Source organism: Lontra canadensis, unplaced genomic scaffold, assembly GCF_010015895.1.
Source record: "Lontra canadensis isolate GAN:19392208 unplaced genomic scaffold, GSC_riverotter_1.0 scaffold88, whole genome shotgun sequence".
NCBI classification, from domain to species: domain Eukaryota; kingdom Metazoa; phylum Chordata; class Mammalia; order Carnivora; family Mustelidae; genus Lontra; species Lontra canadensis.
In genome coordinates this window covers 7,580,778-7,598,841 of record NW_022631082.1, presented here as the reverse complement: position 1 = coordinate 7,598,841, position 18,064 = coordinate 7,580,778, and the positions used below count along the sequence as shown (strand labels likewise).

Genomic DNA, 18,064 nt, shown 5'->3' with positions numbered 1-18,064 from the left:
CTTGTTCTTCCATCGTCATGCTAACCCTTTGCCACGCAGGGCACCATACTCAGTGCTTTCTTCGGGAACATTCTGTAGCACACACACTCCTCAAGGCCCAGCCCTGGGCTGTCAGTGCTGATCTCACAGACTGGGAACAGAGGCCGAGGAGGCTGTCCAAATTGAGTGCGTGTCAGAATCATGGGGGCGGGCACATAGGTCCGTCCGAGGGGCCTGGTTTCTCCCTGGAGATGCTGACTCAAAAGGCCTGGGGCAGGGAGCCAGGAGCTGCATTCCCAACCAGGCACCGTGTGCCGCCGGTGCCAGGCACACACCCACCCCCCAACAACCCCCGGCCACACTGAGACGCTCTGGCCCCTCGGATGTGCCTGGCCAAGGAGTGGCAAGGCCAGGCGCCGTGGGTTCTTTCAGAATATGAGAGCCTTTCCTCCCAAGCCATCTCTCCCGCTTGCATGGGGTGGCGTGAAGTTAGGGAGGCACCCAAGACCACCCTCACTTCTGACACCAGTTGCAAGTTCGAGAATCCTTTATACCACCCTCAGATTGGATAATTCCCTAGAAGCACTCCCAGAATTCCTCAACACTGTTATACTCATGGTGAACAGTTATAGATAAAATCAGCTGAGGAACGAGGTGCATGGGCCAGGGTCCAGGAGGGTCCCCTGCCCTGGCCTCCTGCGGGTCCCTGCCCATGGAGCTGTGGGCAGCGCCGCCTCCCCCATGATGCTGCGTGATAACATGCACAGTGTACTGCCAACCCGGGACGTGCTCCTGAGCCCTGGGGTCCAGAGTCTTCACTGGGGCTCAGTTGTGTAGACCTGGGTGACCATCCACAGGAGCGACCTCAGTCCCCAGCCTTCTGGAGGTCAACTGATACCCAAAAGCTCCTACTCACATTGTCAGCGTGCTCCTTTGCTAGGGCCGCTGTAACAAAGGACCACAGGCTGGGTGACTTCGACAACAGAATTGAATGGCCTGCGGTTCTAGGGGCTGGGAGTTCAAGATCTAGTCGTCCGCAGGGTCGGCTCCCTCTGAGGGCCAAGAGGGAAGTTGCTGTTCCAGGCTTGCAGCTGCCCCTCTTCTCCCTGTGTCTCCACACCATCTTCCCTTTGTGTGTGTCTCTGTGTCCAAATCTCCCCTTCTTATAAGGACACTGGTCATACTGGATTAGGGCCTACCTTAAGGGCCTCGTTTTAACTTGATTGCCCATTTCAAATTTGATCCCACTCTGAGGTATGAGGGATTGGAAGTTCAGCATATGAATTTGAGGTGGGGAGGACACAATTCAACCCATCACAGGTGTATAGACCATCTGGCCTGGCCCAAGGCCCCCCCAGGCAGACAGATGCTCGGGAGGCAGGACACCCCCAGTGCTCAGAGGCACCTCCGAGCCAAGGGCAAAGACCTTACCGCACAGGTGGGCACACCGAGAAGCCCGTCTTATAGATGAAAGACCTGAGGTCCATACAGCCTGCGTCCTGGATAGAGCCAAGCTGGGGGGGTGGGGGGGTGCATCTCCTTAGTGGGGTCTTCCCTCCCCATAGGCCTGAGCCGGGCCGGGCTCCCATTTGGACTGATGCGCCGGGAGCTGGCGTGCGAAGGCTACCCCATCGAGCTGCGGTGCCCAGGCAGCGACGTCATCATGGTGGAGAACGCCAACTACGGGCGCACAGATGACAAGATCTGCGACGCCGACCCTTTCCAGATGGAGAATGTGCAGTGCTACCTCCCCGATGCCTTCAAGATCATGTCGCAGAGGTGAGTGGCCAGAGCCCACCGGGCTCCTGGGGACCCTGGATAAATGCCTGTCCTCCACATGCCCCCTGGCCCGGGCACCCTGTTCCCCCTCCATCTTCCTTCTATGCGTCCAGCCCGTTTCCTGAGCACCTGCTAGGTGCCAGGTCCCGTGCAAACAGCCAGGGAGACCCAGCCCCTTTTCCCCAGCAGCCTGCACCCACTAGGTAGCTCCAGAAGCTCGTTCCAGGATTCATGGGGGAGGAAGTGGAGGTCTCAGCAGTGTAGAAGCAATAGCGTGACAGGGTGGAGGTATCATGGGAGCTGAGGGAGAGCCCAGAGGTCACGCAGGCTGCCCTGAGGAAGTGACAGTCTGAACACAGAAATTGGATGTGAGCATTGGAGACAAAGTGAGCACCTGAGTGTGTGAGGCTGTGTGTGAGTTGGAGGGGGGGATGCCAGGCAGAGGCACCTCACGTGCGAAGCTGCAGAAGGCTTCCTCACACCCACTGCCAGCGCCTCGGAGCTGGTCAGCTCTTCCTTCACCATACGCGCGCCCCCCCCCCCCCCCCCCCCCCCCGATTTAACCACCCCTTCTGCCGTGGGCTTCCCCTGGGGTCTCCATACTACCTTCTGCCCCGTCTTGCCTGCCACGGGCTGTTCTCACCACAGCAGCCAGGGGGTGCCTGTGAACACCTGAGCGGGGGCACCCCCCTCACTCAGAAGAGCAGAAGCCTTTCCCCTGAGGCCCACAAGGCCCTTCCCTGGGCCCTGTGCTCTGCTCCTGGTGCTCCCTGTCTCCACGCTCCCCTTCACTCGCTTGGCTCCAGCCACCCTGCCAGCTCCTTAGATGCATCTCCCCTATAGGCCTCCTCTGGGTCTTTGCATCAGCTGTTCCCCCTCCCTGGAATGCTGTTCCTGACACCTGCAGGGCTCGTCCCTTTCCTTCCCCATGGATTTCCTTACCTGACTATCCTCTCAGTGAGGCCTGTCTCTGAAATCACAGCCCCCCCCCCAACTTCCTGGCCCCTTCCCTGCTTTATCTTCTGGCCCTGACACCAACCTTAGTTCTGGGGAATATTTTGTGTCTTTATCATGTTTGTCTTTCCTCACTGGGCTGTCAGCCCCATGGGGACAGTGTGCTGTATCTGTCACTGCTGTGTCCCCAGCCAGATACACAGCAGGCACTCACTGCATTTCATGCTAAACGCCTGACAGAGGGCAAGGTTCCCTCCAGGGCCCAGAGCATAGAACAGAAGAAGGAAAGGAGGGCTGGAGCCAGCTCTGCAGCTCCTTGAATGTTGGCAGAGGATTCTAGAATAAGTCACCGGGCAGGGTCACAGAGAGCCTCCAGAGAGTTTTGGGCAGGGGACAGGTGTGATCACATGACATGGGCCAGGCTGGAGCCACCTCATTCCCTGCCCCTCACCTTTGCTCCCTCAAACACACACCTGTCCAGCAGGCCTCCCCCTCCTCCCTTTCCCTGTGTGACTCCCCTGTATGAGCTGCCCTAATCCAGCTTCCCGGCCTTGCTTAGGCTGTGCCCTGTCCTCCTTGGGAATCCCTCTCCTCCCACCTCCTGCCTCCAGCTTTCTCCTTGGCCACCTCATTCCTTCAGCACCAGCCTCGGGGCTGCAGGGTCTCCATGGTCCCCCCAGCGTCCCCCCAGCGTCCCCCCAGCTGCTGTCAGCTGGCCCAGTTCTGGCTTTCATGGGTTCTCGGTTCCAAAAGGGGGAACGCTGAACCGTGTAGTTCCAGAGGCCCAGGGAGTGAGGGGCCGCCGCTCTGCCATCTTAATGCCTGGAGGTGAGGCTCTTTGTATTAGTTCAGGTACAGCCCTGCTGCTCTGATGGAGACACCCCGGAACAGGCAGAGTGGCCTAAACCAATCGCAGGGGAGAAGATCCTCAGCCCTTGCTTCCCTCTGTCTCGGAGGCTCCCGCACCCAGCCGTTCTACGGGCCACCTTGGGCTCATCCCCGTCCCCCACCAGAACTCAGTCCTGAGTACTGGCAGCTGCAGGGGAGGCTGGGACGCGTGGCGTCCAGCCGTTCTCTCTTCTGGATATTGAGGTGAAATTCACCTAACATGTCCACCACTTCAAAGCGAGCATGCTGTTCAGCGGTGGCTAGTACATTCGCAGTGTGGCGCACCCACAACCTCCCTTTGGTTTCAGAGCATCTCCCCAATGGGAAACGCCATTCCCGGAAGCCGTGACCGCCACCCTCCCCTCCCCCCCAACCCCTGGCAGCCACCGATCCGCTTTCCGTCGCTGCACACTGACCCGTCCCAGACATTACGTCTGAGGATCGCGGAACGTGGCTTTCGGAGCCTGACTCCTTTGGTTTCACGGTGTCTTCGGGTTTGTCCACGTCGTGGCACACCCGAGCTCTCTTTTTAATGGTCAGATCATATTCCGCTCTGTGGATGGACCACGCTGTGCTTAGCCATCCTCTGCCAGCCAACACCTGGGCTGTTCCTACCTCTGGCAGTTGTGTAAATGATGTCGCTGAGAGCACTGACATATAAGCAGTGGTTTGAGCCGCTGCTTCCCCCTTCCTTGGGGAGCAAAGCTGCTGGGTCACAGGCAACTCACGGCTTAACCTTCAGAAGCCAGGGCTCAGGTTTTAAGGGTGTTGAGGTGGGTGGGTAAGAGCAAACCCTCATGAATTAATGTCCTGCCCCACCGAGACCTGGCCTGCGGTAGGGCCCAGAGACCTCAATTGGAGAGACAGCCAGCACAGGAGAAACATCTTTCTGTTCATACGTCGGCTTCCCTTTGTACATTAGTTAGGCTCCCAGAAGTTGGTGGGGACTCCGAGTCCCCAGGGGGCACCGAGAATGGTTTGTGCGTGAGGTGAAGAGACGGCCACTGTCCTAACTGCAGGTCCTCAAGTCAGCGCCACCCAGAGTGCAAGACCCATGTAAGGCGTGGCCCAAGGGGGACACGGGCAGGCACTGTGAGCCTCTCGTCAACAGCATGTTGGCAGAGACGCCGCCTCGTACACGTGGCTTCACGTCTCACTCTTCCGTGAACGGAGAGGGGCTTTCCAGCCCATTTGGGAAAAATGCCAAGGATGGAATGGCATCAGTGACACGCAGCTGGATGTGAGGACGGGGAGCTGGGGAAGCAGTTTATTGGGCAGGGGCACCCTGAGTTTGCTGCCCTATGGGGCCAAGAGCAGAAGCCTGGCTCTTGGGAAAGGGACAGCACGCAGGACACAGAAGATAATGTCCCCATAGGCCCTGGGCCTTGGTCGCCACAATTCCGTCTCCTATGGGGGTGCCCATTCCTCTCCTGACCCTGGACGCAACCCCCCCCACCCTGCCCCATTCTAGGCCGGTCTTTTCCTAGCTCCTCATCTCTTCTCTGCAGGTGTAACAACCGCACCCAGTGCGTGGTGGTTGCCGGCTCTGACGCCTTTCCTGACCCCTGTCCTGGGACCTACAAGTACCTGGAGGTGCAGTACGACTGTGTCCCCTACAGTGAGTCATCTTGTTCCTCATGCGGACACGGGCCCTTCCCCATCCCAGAAGCAAGTGAGGAGGAGACACCTTGACCTTACACACACACACACACACACACACACACACACACACACACACAGCCAAGTTAGGACAGGCGCAACCGGGGCAGCAGAGCCTGCTTCCTGCCTCACACACTGTCTCCTCCCAGACCCCTGCCCCCAGTTAGTCCCTGCTCCACCCCCACCTTCCCAGGCTCTGTCCCTGTCCACAGGACACCTTCTCCCACTCTTGTTACCCTGGCCTGCTAACCTTGCCCCTTCATAGGTAGAAGGGCTCATTTACACCCTTCAAGGCCACACCCCAGAACTTGCTTGGTGCATTTCCCTGTCTTCTGGTGACCTGGACCTGGACCAGCTGCCCTCCAGCCTCTCTACCTCCCTTCCCTTTCTGACCACCCCTTACACACTCACTCTTCTCTCTTACTCACTCCCCTTCTTTCCTCAGCTCCCTGTCCTTTCTCTTGTCCCTGTCACTTCTCATGTACTCCCAGTCCTGCTGCTTCCCAGTCCTGGAAGCGGAACTCCAAACCCACAGAGAGGCAGACTGCCCTTGGAGGCCTGGCGGCAGATCTGGTGTGGAGGGCTAGGGGCATCTTCCACAGATACCTATCTCCTGGTTAGTGTGCCCATTACCATGATAGTACTTCCTGTCTGCAAGGGAAGTGCTGCCATGTTGGACTGGGGTGGTCCCCAGGAAACCTGAGGAGGGTGATCTGGGGAGCCAGGGGCCTGGCTTTCTTGCATCTAGTCAAAGGGAATCAACAAAGACAGGGTCTCTCCTCCTCAGCATTCTGCTCTTAACATGGCCCTTCTTTCCTGCCCTCACTGTCCCTTCCCTTCTCCCCATCATCCATTTCCCTCCTCTCCCTGCCAGCTTCATGTAGCCAACCTGGAGGTAGGGTCTCCGGGCAGATGGGGGAGGAGGCAGGGCCACCAGAGTGTCTGAGTGAGGGGGGGCAGGGGCAGGGGAGCAGGAGGCCCTGTGACTCTCCCTCCTCTGCCCTCCCACCCCAGCCTCCCCCCTCAACCTTTGATTTCTTCTCGCAGGTGATGACCTACGTGCCAGGGGAAACAGGATCACTTATGTGCTTCCATAACCTTCTTTTACTCCTCACCCTTTCCTTTCAGCAACTCAGGCCTCCAGCCGCCATCTGAGCGGGACGACCATCTGATCCTTGAAGCCTCCCCACAGCACTGGGGACACTCTCCACCCACCCCCATGGCTGGGGCAGCACGGACAGGAGGCGGGAGGCTGGGAGCATTGCACAGCGGGAAACTCAGGCTGGGTTTGAGGCTTGGCCTGTCCATTAGATTTTCTGAGTCTGAAACTTGAGCAAATGACTTAAACTTCTCTGAGCTGCTGCAGAAGGAGGCGAGAGGCCAGGAGAACACGCCTGTGAGGTGCCTGGCCCAGGGCTGGCCACGGAGCCCACTCCCTGTGGCCGAGTGCTGGATGCAAACTCTCCCCAGGGCAGAGGCTTTGTCCTCACCCCCCAGCGCCGAGACCCGAGCCTGGTTCAGGATGTGCTCAGTAATGGTACAGGTGCCTGCCCAAGCCAGCTTAGCTCATGTCTTCATCTGTGATGCTGGGAGAAGGTCCCTTCTGGGGAATGCTGCCACGAGCAGAGAGAACATGGGTAAAGCTCCTCCTGCACCCTGTGCCATAAATATATATGAAGGAAATGGTGCCCACTTTTGCTCACTGTATGACCTCCGTTGTGTGGGTTCACTGCGCTGAGCCTCTTTCCCCGTGTGTAGACAGGGTTCTGGAAAGACTGCCTGGGAAGTACCTAGCACTTGATCACTTAGGAAGCAGGAGGCACTTGGTAGTCATCGCTTTTGTTGTGACTATTCGTAGTGATTTTTACCAATTATTGCTGGGAAATGAAAAACAAAACGAATGACGGATGATGATCACAAACCCTCCAGAGGCAAGTGAGATAAAGGGCGGGAAAAACATCCCTTGGTCCAAGTGGAGTCCAAAGCAAGTTGGCATCATGTGGGTAAAGAAGCAAGAAACAAGTTAGAGGGCACAGGGAGGAAAGAGGCATAGGACCTCCTGAAGCTGACCCCCCCCCCGAGTGTGGGCGGGGGGCCGTGACCCATGGAGACCAGGATGGCCCAGGGGATGGGCAGCCCCGGTCTGTCTTAGAGAGAGCGAGCCTGAGCTCCGGGGGAGGCAGGACACACAGTGAATGTGTCTGGGACACCGTGGGGCCACGTGTGCCCTCAACAGGCAGAACCCAGGGCTGAGGGGGTGTAGCTCCTGGTTCCAGAAGAAGGAGTTCCAAGGGTGACAGAAGCCAGGCCAGAGAACAGGGAGGCGGGGCACTCACTCGTTCCCCGCTGTTCGTGTTTGCTGAGCACTTCCTGCGTGCCAGGCCCTGGCTGAGGCGCTGGGAAGGAAGCCACACTCTCCCCTATAGAACCCCTGCTTGTGCCTCTAGAGCAGTGGCAGGAGAGCGAGGCCCTGGTCAGAGGTTCCTGAGGGGCCAGGGACACAGAGCCTGAAGGGGGAGCAGCCTGGGCAGCCATCTGGCCCTGGGCTTCAGAGGCTGGGGTGACCCCAGTGCTGGTGCAGGCGAGTCAAGGGTGGGTGCAGGGGCCCACCACGGGGAGGGGCAGTGGGTGCGTGGGACTCCCCCACCCCACACACAGACACACCCCAGACAGGCCCGACTAACGCTGGATTTGCCTTGCAGCTGAGCACATTCTAACCGTGCCCCTTCCTCCCTCAGGTGCGCCCACCCACTGGGCAGCGGGCAGGGAGCTCCTGGCTCCTGGGCCCCCGGGTCGGGGGGTGGGTGCTGGGCAGACAAACTGAGCCACAGGCTGGCCCCGGGGGAGCGTGGGAGCGTGTCTGTGCCCCCACGTGCTGTCTGTGACGTCCGCCCCCCCACCCCCGCTTCTTCCTTCTCTGCCTCTGTCTCCCCCACCCGGCTCTCTGAGGCCCAGGGGCTCTGCCTGCTCTGCCTCCCTCTCTCTCTGTGTTGGCTTTTCTTGGGTTGTGAGGGCTTGGGGGGAGCTCAGCTGGACTCTAGCAAGGCCAGCACAGAAAGTGGGGGGGGTCAGCATGTTCTCCCAGCTGGGGGTGTCCAGGCCCCTGGAGGCACTGAACCCCCTCCCCCTGGGCCCCTGCTTCCGGCAGGAGGGCAGCAGGTGGGTTGGGCGAGGGGGAGGGAACTGGGTGGCCCTTTCCCCCCCACCACTCCCTCCCCAGTGCTCCCCAACCAGAGCCCACCTTCCAGCTGAAGCTCCCCCCTCCCCAACCCCCACCACACTGAGGGTGCCCCTACCTGTCTGAGGGCCCGTCCACCTGCCTGTTTGTACCCCCTCCCCTGTGTCTCTCTTGGTCTCTGTCCTCGCGTGTCTCCCTCTCCCTGTGACTGTCTCCCCGACACCCCCCCCCAGAGAAAGGGACTTGGGGGCGGGGGCTGAGCTGATGCTGCCTTCGGGGTTGGGGAACCAGGATGAGGAAAGGAAGGAAAAGGGGGCATGTTGCCAGATAAGAAACGAAAGCAATTTAATCTTTTTTTTTCTCTTTTTTTTCTTGCACATTTTTTTTTTCAATTTGTTTTCTCTCTCTCTTCCGATGCTTAAAGTAGAAGTGGAGCAGAAAGGTAAACGCACTGTTACCAATGCTAACCCCTAACTCACACTTTGTTCTCGCCTGTACCGTACTCATGTGCCCCGCCCTCCCTGCCCGGCCCCTTTTTCTCCCCACCCCAACTGGGTCCAGTTGGTGTCCCCCACCCCGGGTGTCCTCCCGGTGGGGCCAGCCCTGGTGCCCCCACGGGCGACTCCACCTGCCAGACGCCCGAGGAAGCTCCTCTCTGAGCACGGGCGGGACCTTCTGTCTCTCTCTTTCTCTCTGCCTCTTTCTCTCTTTCTGTCTCCCTGCCCCTCCTTCCTAGTCCCAGCCCTTGCGGGGGGACCTGGCCTTCTCTCATACTTATTTTGCCTCCTTCAGGAGAAGTGTGTAAGCATCCAGGGAGGGAGGGAGGGACCCCCTTCTCTGGCTCCTGACTGGGGGCAGAGGACGCGGGGGTGAGCGGTCTTCTTTCTCTTCTTCCTGCCCCAACTTTTGTACCATGTGTCTGGCTCAGGGGAGGTGGGATGTTTTCCTTTTGGGGAGCAGATTCCTTCTATCTCTCGGGCTTCTGGTGGCATAAGTTCCTTCTGGTTTGGCGTTTCCAAGGCCCAGAGCTGTTTTGGAGCACGGAGCACCCGTTTCCCCCCCACCCCCAAACCCCATCCTTGACCGGCCGGGGGGCCCAGCCCTGGGGAGGGATGTAAAGCCGCGCCCAGCCCTGAGAGGGCAGAGTCTGCCAAATTGGGGCAAAGGGGCGGGGGTGGGCCTCATGGTGGGGGGAGCGCTGGGTGGGGGAACATTTTCTTTGGTTCTGAAACACTTGCGAAGCTGCAGTCAGGGTTTCTTCCGGGCTGTTTTGGTTAGGGGATGGGGGGGGGGGGGGGGGGGGGGGTTGGGGGAGGTATAGGCCGGGTCTGGGGACTTCCACGAGCACCGTAATTTCTTGTGGGGTTAGCCTTCAGCAGAGGAACAGGAAAACTCCATGATGGGTGGAGCGCTCCCCTACATCTGGAGAGGGGAGGGCTTGCAGCAGAGGAACTTGGAGGGTGGGATATTGGGGATGGGCCCATCTTCCCTGGAAATTTTCTTTTCGGGAAATTGACAGCTGTGAGGCTGGTTGTGGGGACGGCCTGTGGTGAGCCATCCTTGCAGGATCGCTCTTGCCTTGAAATTACGGTGGCCTGTGGATCATCCCCTTTGAGGAAGGTGGGGCGGGGTCCCTCCAAGCTGCTCCCCTCCCCCTGCCCTCCCCCATCTCAGAGAGGCCTGGGCTGGCAGCCCAGGCCCCCAACCCTCACTGCCCTGCCACTCTCTCCCTCTCTCTCTCCCTGAGTCTCTCTTGCACTCAGCACCAGACACTCTTCTTACAGGCCCGGTGGTGGTTTGGATACCGGTGGTGGTTGATACAGCAGCCCTGGATCTTTTCTCTTCAAGGGTGGGGTGGGGTGGGGAGGGGGGAGGGAAGAGGAGGTGTTGGGAGCTTGGTGCTGGGGAGGGGTCCTTACTGTCAAAGGCCCCAGGCAGACCCTTCCTCATCTTCTCCCCCATCCCCAGGGTAACCTCTAACCATGTTTTCCTTCTCCAAACCCTCTGACCAGGTCAGGCTTTGAGACCTCCTCCCACTGCCCCCTCACACACACAGACATGTCTGCTCAGGGGCCACAGAGCTGGCAGGGGTCCTGGCTTGGGGAGAGGGGAGACCTGGGCACAGAGGAAGAAGGTGGAGGCCAGGTGTGCTGGACACAGGGTGCAGGCCAACCCCTCAGGGTATTGGGGACAAGGAGATGATGGAGCCTCAGGATGCAAGCCAGGATCCCTCTGGTTCCTGCTCACTTCTGGGTCCTAGGCTCCCCTCCCCCTCCTAAAACAGGGTGTGCTCCTGGCTGCTTTGCATCTGGGACCCCTGGGGCCTAGCTGTCCCTGATGCTGTGAAGGGAGGGCTAGATATCCCCCCACCTAAGCCTATCACAGAGTGAGGCTGAAGTGGGGGAATGAGGAGTGGTGCCTGTCCATAACCCTCTTGCCACTGGGCTGCCCCCCCCCCCAACCCCGCACTGGGTCCCAGCCCTCCCTGTTCCGTTTAGGGCCAGCTGCTTTGGTGACAGGCCAAGCAGGAGCAGAGAATTCACTGCAAACCCTCACCCTGGCCTGTCTGTGGGTTTAGCCATCAGGGTGGTGAGAGGGAGGCCCAGCCATCCTGGATGGAGGGGTATCTGGACATCACCACTCCCAAGTCCAGACCCCTACTGGGTCAGTAAGGGGAGGCTAAGAGCAGGTGGAACTGGGATGTGACGGGGCAAGGGTGGGCAGGCCGGCGGCGGCCAACGAGATGCAGTTGAGGTTTTCCTCCTTTTCAGGGAATGGGGGGGTGGGGCGGGGCCCCCCACCTTTCTGACATCAGCGCTGCCTTGGTCCCTCCTCCCGAGCCGGGGATGGTTGCAGGTAAATCGGGGTCGGGGGCAGGGGAGGGTGGGGGGGGCCTGGCTGGGGCGGGCTGGGTCTTTATCCTAGCTCCTGGTTCCCTCCCTTGCCCCCTCTGAGCTGGACCTGGGACTGCCCCCCCCGAGGGACCCTCAGTCGGGCCTGGGCCTTGGAGTGAATTCTCTGCTCACCCCTCTCTCCTCGCCAGCACTAACCCTTTCTTCCCAGGTGGTCTTCAGCGTGCCTCCCTTGGAGCCAGGACCTCGCCGAGGCCCCCCCACCTTGTCTCTCTTCCCTCCACACAGCTCTCCTCCCCCCTCCCCAACTCTCCCGGGGAGCCCCCTCCTTTCCCATGTCCCCAACCCCCCCTCCCCTGTGCACCAGTGTCAGAGTCTGCTGCTGAACAGGCCCCATGAGAGACCTTGCCGGCTGGGGGCAGGGCTGGGCACCCTGTGGGAGGGGCTGGACTTTTCCAAAAACCCTTCCTCACCTACTGATTACGTGGGTACTGGGTGGCGGGGGGACACAGGCTGCATCAGGAACTTTGGGTGCTCCTCTACCCTGGAATGGGGGGCACTCCTGACACCCACAGTGGGTACGGAAACATCACTCTACCTTACAATTTTTGCCAGGGGGTGGGGGAGAGAGGGAGAAAACAAAATCTTGTATCCTGGTGTGGTTGGTGAAGGATGGGACCCTCGACCCTAGCTCTTACATAGGGGGCTGTGACGATGGCAAAGGAGCAGGGCACTGAGTCCCTGGAACCTCAAAGCCAGGAGTGGCAGCAGGGAGGGGATCTTTCCGCCCCCACTTAAGACACATGAGGAAGTCTGGGAGGCTCTTGCCAAACCCTTTATCCCCAGCCTGTGGGGTCTCCAGCAGCCAGGGAAGGAAAGAGGGGCACCACCTCTCCCCCACCCCCCACTAACCCTGCTCTTAATGGCCTCCAGGGTTGACATCTCCAGGGAGAGGGGCAGCTGGGCAGGGCAGGGGTCCCAGCCCGGAAACCCCCTTCCCATCACCAGCCCTACCAAGCAACCGTGACTGCAGCAGCAGGAGGGGACAGCCTGGCTACCCCAGGCCACGTGACCAACTTGCCTCTTTCTCTCCCCCCTCCGCTCCTCCTCTCCCCGTGCCCTCCCCGCCTGCCCGCCCACCCGCCTGGCCCAGTCTTCGTGTGCCCAGGGACCCTACAGAAGGTGTTGGAGCCCACGTCCACGCACGAGTCGGAACACCAGTCTGGCGCGTGGTGCAAGGACCCGCTGCAGGCGGGAGACCGTATCTACGTCATGCCCTGGATCCCCTACCGCACGGACACGCTAACGGAGTACGCCTCGTGGGAGGACTACGTGGCCTCGCGCCACACCACCACCTACCGTCTGCCCAACCGCGTGGACGGCACGGGCTTTGTGGTCTACGACGGCGCGGTCTTCTACAACAAGGAGCGCACGCGCAACATTGTCAAGTACGATCTGCGCACGCGCATCAAGAGCGGGGAGACTGTCATCAACACGGCCAACTACCACGACACGTCGCCCTACCGCTGGGGGGGCAAGACGGACATCGACCTGGCTGTGGACGAGAACGGGCTGTGGGTCATCTACGCCACTGAGGGCAACAACGGGCGCCTGGTGGTGAGCCAGCTCAACCCCTACACGCTGCGCTTCGAGGGCACGTGGGAGACGGGCTACGACAAGCGCTCGGCGTCCAACGCCTTCATGGTGTGCGGAGTCCTGTACGTGCTGCGCTCCGTGTACGTGGATGACGACAGCGAGGCGGCCGGCAACCGCGTGGACTACGCCTTCAACACCAACGCCAACCGCGAGGAGCCGGTCAGCCTGGCCTTTCCCAACCCCTACCAGTTCGTTTCCTCCGTGGACTACAACCCTCGCGACAACCAGCTGTACGTCTGGAACAACTATTTCGTGGTGCGCTACAGCCTGGAGTTCGGGCCGCCAGACCCCAGTGCCGGTAGGGACGGCTTCCCCTTACTCTGCCTCCTGGGCCCCAGGGTGGGGGGAGCATGCCGTGTGCTGAGAGCTGGGACCTGGAGGTGGCCCCCGGGATTCCTGGAGGGCAGAGTCGCACAGCACCGGACAGAGGCTGGTCTAAGCGGTTCACAGTTAACTCGTTCAGTTGTCCCGGTTCGTGAGGTAAAGTGAGGCACTGGGCAGGGGGTTAGTTTACTTCTTTGAGGAGTAACTCTGGAGTCTGCTTCCTAACCACTAAGTTGCACCGCCTCCCTCAGGGGCATGTGCACTCCTAATCCTAGAACCTTCATCAGCCACAACCCTGGGTGGAAGCCTCCCATCAGTGACACAGAACAAAGCCCAGCTGCCAGCACTGAGGGTGAGGGTCCTGCTGCAGCCTCTCTCAGCCACCCTCAGCCCCGCTGCCCTCTCTGAGCAGCCCCAGGACACTGGAGAGCCTGAGCCAGGCCACTCTTATTTGCATAATGGGGAACTAAAGCCCGCACAGGGAAGGGACCCGGCCAGGTTATAGTGACCATAATGAGAGCAGAATGAGAATGGGCGGAGGCTGTGTTCACACATCCCATCCCTGGCAGGTTCTCTTTGGTTGCTCTCAGACCTCAGGCTACACTCAAGTGAATTTTTACTGCTTTCTGATGCTTTAGATGGTCTTGGGGACAGAGAGAGGCCAGGGGAGATCTCCCAGACCCAGTGGTGACCAGGATATCCTCCCTCTTCGGGGAAGGTACTAGCATTCCTGGGCATGCCATGGCAGGGCCCTGGGCATGGGGTGACCCTGTTTTGTATATCCTTTTCCCTTCCAGGCCCAGCCACTTCCCCGCCTCTCAGCACAACCACCACAGCCCGACCCACACCCCTCACCAGCACGGCCTCTCCTGCGGCCACCACCCCGCTCCGCCGAGTGCCCCTCACCACACACCCGGTGGGCGCCATCAACCAGCTGGGACCTGACCTGCCTCCAGCCACAGCCCTGGCTCCCAGCACCCGGCGGCCCCCTGCCCCCAATCTGCACGTGTCCCCAGAGCTCTTCTGTGAACCTCGAGAGGTGCGGCGGGTCCAGTGGCCGGCCACCCAGCAGGGCATGCTGGTCGAGAGGCCCTGCCCCAAGGGGACCCGAGGTGAGTACAGAGGCTCTAGTCCCCTCGCTGTAGCTGACTTGGGGAGGGGCCAAACCCAGTCTGGCCAGGGAAGGGCCAGGGAACATCCCACCACTCAGCCTACGCACCTGTCTGTTTCCCCTGCCAGAGTGCGGGCTTTATGAGGACAGGGCTTGCACCTGACACCTGCAGCTGTGTTCCCAGAGCCCAGCAGAGCTCTTGGGGCCTGGGAGCAGCTCAGTGAGTCCCCCTGCCTTATCCCCTCTTGCAGTGCCAGGCAGACCATGAAGGGAGCCCACAGGAGGTGACTTGAGCCCCCGGCTTCACGCTGAGACAGACCGGGCCCCAGAGCAGCCAGTGGCAGCCCAGAGAGCTGCTGAAGTGACAGGCGGGGTGGGGCCAGGAGCACGTGCTCCCAGGTGGAGCCATCCAAAGGGAGGGTCTGAAGACGCTTAAGGGAGAAGGGGCTTTGAAGATGGACTTTGCTAGAAAGTTTCGTTTCTGGGAGACAAAGATGGAAGGAAGAGGAGCCAAGAGGGGGAGCTTAGAAGTGAGGGGTAGCTTATGTCACCTCACAGTGATGCCTCTCTTGACTGTCCGGCCCTCTTCATGTCTGGTCTTCCGTGTTCCTTCACCTCTCTTCACCTATCTGTCCCCCTGTCATCTCCTTTCCCCGCTGTGGCCCCTCTTTCTCTCCTTCCCTGTGGCTCCCTTCTCTGTTCCTGTCTGTCCCTGCAGGAATTGCCTCCTTCCAGTGTCTACCAGCCCTGGGGCTCTGGAACCCCCGGGGCCCTGACCTCAGCAACTGCACCTCCCCCTGGGTCAACCAGGTGGCCCAGAAGGTACCAGCAGCAGCTGTCCCTCCCAGATGGGCACATTGGCTTGCACACTGGGCCCTGGGTGGCCGGGCACAAGGCGCACTGGGGGCAGTAGAGCAATTGGGGAGACAAACGGGCAGGTCCAGGAGCCAGGACTGTGTGGGTCCCCTCCCTGGCCTACAGAGGGAACAGAGACGGTTGGGGAGGGAGAAGGGGTCAGAGAGGGAGGGAGGAAAGGGGCCAAGCAGGCTGGGCAGGTGAAAAGGGAACATGTGGGAAGCAAGATGGTCTCTGAGATAGCTGGGGGTCCCTACTCCCACCTCACACAGATCAAGAGCGGGGAGAACGCAGCCAACATTGCCAGCGAGCTGGCCCGTCACACCCGAGGCTCCATCTATGCGGGTGACGTGTCCTCCTCCGTGAAGCTGATGGAGCAGCTGCTGGACATTCTGGATGCCCAGTTACAGGCCTTGCGGCCCATTGAGCGGGAGTCAGCGGGCAAGAACTACAACAAGGTGGGGCACAGCAGTGGGGCCAGGGGTGGTGGGGGCGGGTACTGCCCTGAGGGCTCAAGAGGAGTCCAGCCTGTTACCTCCAAGCTGGGCGGTCAGAGAGGAGAGGACTGATCCTAGGCATACTGGATCTTCCTCCTAAGCTGCCCTCGGAAGGTCCTTAGGGTTGAGGGTCCCTTAGGAACAGGTCTCACTCGTGCCCAGCCCTGCAGAAGACCCAGCTCTCCAGGGCCCAGATGTGACAGTGTTGGCATTAGAGAAGCTGACAGCGCCTCCATCTCTTTTCCCAGATGCACAAGCGGGAGAGAACATGCAAAGACTACATCAAGGTGAGGCCCGGAGGGTTCCTGCCGGCCAAGAGGGGGTGAGGCAGCCCTCATCATCATGTGGGCATGCTCCACGCAACACGGGATGGAGGCTGAGAGGAGGGTATGCAGAGTCAGAGTCCAGCCCAGGGAACTGGAGGATGTGGGGGGAATCACAGTGCCGTCCCCTCATCTGCATAGGCTGTGGTGGAGACAGTGGACAACCTGCTGCGGCCAGAGGCTCTGGAGTCCTGGAAGGACATGAATGCCACAGAGCAGGTGCACACCGCCACCATGCTCTTGGATGTGCTGGAGGAGGGCGCCTTCCTGCTGGCCGACAATGTCCGGGAGCCCGCCCGCTTCCTGGCTGCCAAACAGAATGTGGGTGAGTGCCGCAGTCACGCCCAGGGAAGGATCAGGTGCACACCTTTCTTTTCTCAAGATTTTATTTGCAAGAGCGAGCGAGTGAGCGAGCATGGGCGTGAGTTGGGGGATAGGGAGAGAATCTCAAGCAGACTCTGTTGAGCATGGAGCCTGATGCGGGGCTCAGTCTGCCAACCCTGAGATCATGATTGGATGCAAATCTTCAACCATGGGGCCTGCCAGCTAGGGATGCCCTAGCCTCAGGCCTCTTGCTACAGCTGGGCCCTTGGACTGGAGACGGACCCTAACCCACCTGCCCTGCCATGCCCTGTCCCTACAGTCCTGGAGGTGACAGTCCTAAACACGGAGGGCCAAGTGCAGGAGCTGGTGTTCCCCCAGGAATACCCAAGTGAGAACTCCATCCAGCTGTCCGCCAACACCATCAAGCAGAACAGCCGCAACGGTCAGTGCCCAAGCCCTGGGCCGGCGTCCCCGGTACACTTAGGAAGAACATCAGGTCTTAAATTGTATTGGGTTGAAGAATCCAAGGAAAGGGTGGGGCTCATAACGACACACAGAGTTGTTCTCCATTCAAGCAAGCATAACGTTTCAGGGGATTTGTGGGGTCCCCCCAAAGCCCCAGAGCATAGGACACTTTGTAGTTTGCAGGGCTTACTCCTGTGTAATGGCAGTCGGTCCTCATAGCTCAGGGAGGTCTGTCCCATTTGAGACTAAGGCTCAGAGAAGTTGGGGATTTGCCCGAGGTCACACAGCAAGTGAGGTGGGGGCTGGGGACGCAGTCCCTATGTGTCCTGGCATACTATACTGCCTTGCCATTTGGAGCTGCCTACAACTGAGCAATGGTACATGGAAGGGCTCCCGAAGCCCCTGTTACCTGGGCCACAGCCTGGCTTCAGAGGTCCCCGTGGCCGGTATGGCTGAAGGTATTCTGGCTCAGGACTAATAGCACACCCCGCTGTGCCTCTCCTCTGCAGGTGTGGTCAAAGTGGTCTTCATCCTCTACAACAACCTGGGACTCTTCTTGTCCACCGAGAATGCCACAGTGAAGCTGGCGGGGGAAGCAGGTACGGGTGGCCCCGGCGGCGCCTCGCTCGTGGTGAACTCGCAGGTCATTGCGGCGTCCATCAACAAGGAGTCCAGTCGTGTCTTTCTCATGGACCCTGTCATCTTCACCGTGGCCCACCTGGAGGTGAGCTGAGGCGTCCCCACCCCCCCTGGGGGTCCCGCCATCTTCCGTGTCCCCAGGCTGTATATTCTCCCCACTGTGCATTCACCTACCCCAAGAGCAAGTTACAACCCCTCCCTGGGGCACCAGTCCAACCCCCACCTCAACAGCTTGGGCCATTTGCCCCCAGAGATCCCACACTGTCACCTGGAGCCCCAGGCACTTTTCTCATGCTTGTCACCATCCCCATAGCTGGGTGTGGGGGCTGGAACGGGACTCCCTGGATCTGACTGCCCGGCCACCACCACACAACAGGCCAAGAACCACTTCAATGCTAACTGCTCCTTCTGGAACTACTCGGAGCGTTCCATGCTGGGCTACTGGTCAACCCAGGGCTGCCGCCTGGTGGAGTCCAACAAGACCCATACCACGTGTGCCTGCAGCCACCTCACCAACTTTGCCGTGCTAATGGCTCACCGCGAGATCGTAAGCTGGCCGGCGCTCCACTCCTCTGGGCAGG

General features: G+C 60.1%; 1 protein-coding gene across 8 annotated transcripts in view; it reads left to right on the top strand.

Annotated features, from left to right (window-relative positions):
• Positions 1 to 18,064, top strand: part of ADGRL1 (adhesion G protein-coupled receptor L1) — a 41,079-nt gene that overhangs the window by 17,033 nt on the left and 5,982 nt on the right. For 2 of the 8 annotated variants that reach the window (XM_032835896.1, XM_032835898.1), the window contains exons 3-14: positions 1,545 to 1,758; positions 5,109 to 5,218; positions 8,865 to 8,879; positions 12,443 to 13,243; positions 14,067 to 14,381; positions 15,099 to 15,202; positions 15,508 to 15,693; positions 15,981 to 16,019; positions 16,197 to 16,380; positions 16,699 to 16,821; positions 17,354 to 17,568; positions 17,860 to 18,030. In XM_032835896.1, coding sequence (XP_032691787.1) covers positions 1,545 to 1,758; positions 5,109 to 5,218; positions 8,865 to 8,879; positions 12,443 to 13,243; positions 14,067 to 14,381; positions 15,099 to 15,202; positions 15,508 to 15,693; positions 15,981 to 16,019; positions 16,197 to 16,380; positions 16,699 to 16,821; positions 17,354 to 17,568; positions 17,860 to 18,030 — 2,477 coding nt within the window. Of the gene's footprint in view, positions 1 to 1,544; positions 1,759 to 5,108; positions 5,219 to 8,861; positions 8,880 to 11,208; positions 11,294 to 12,442; positions 13,244 to 14,066; positions 14,382 to 15,098; positions 15,203 to 15,507; positions 15,694 to 15,980; positions 16,020 to 16,196; positions 16,381 to 16,698; positions 16,822 to 17,353; positions 17,569 to 17,859; positions 18,031 to 18,064 lie in introns of those variants that run through there. The other 6 variants (XM_032835900.1, XM_032835897.1, XM_032835903.1 and 3 more) reach the window with 4 other exon arrangements.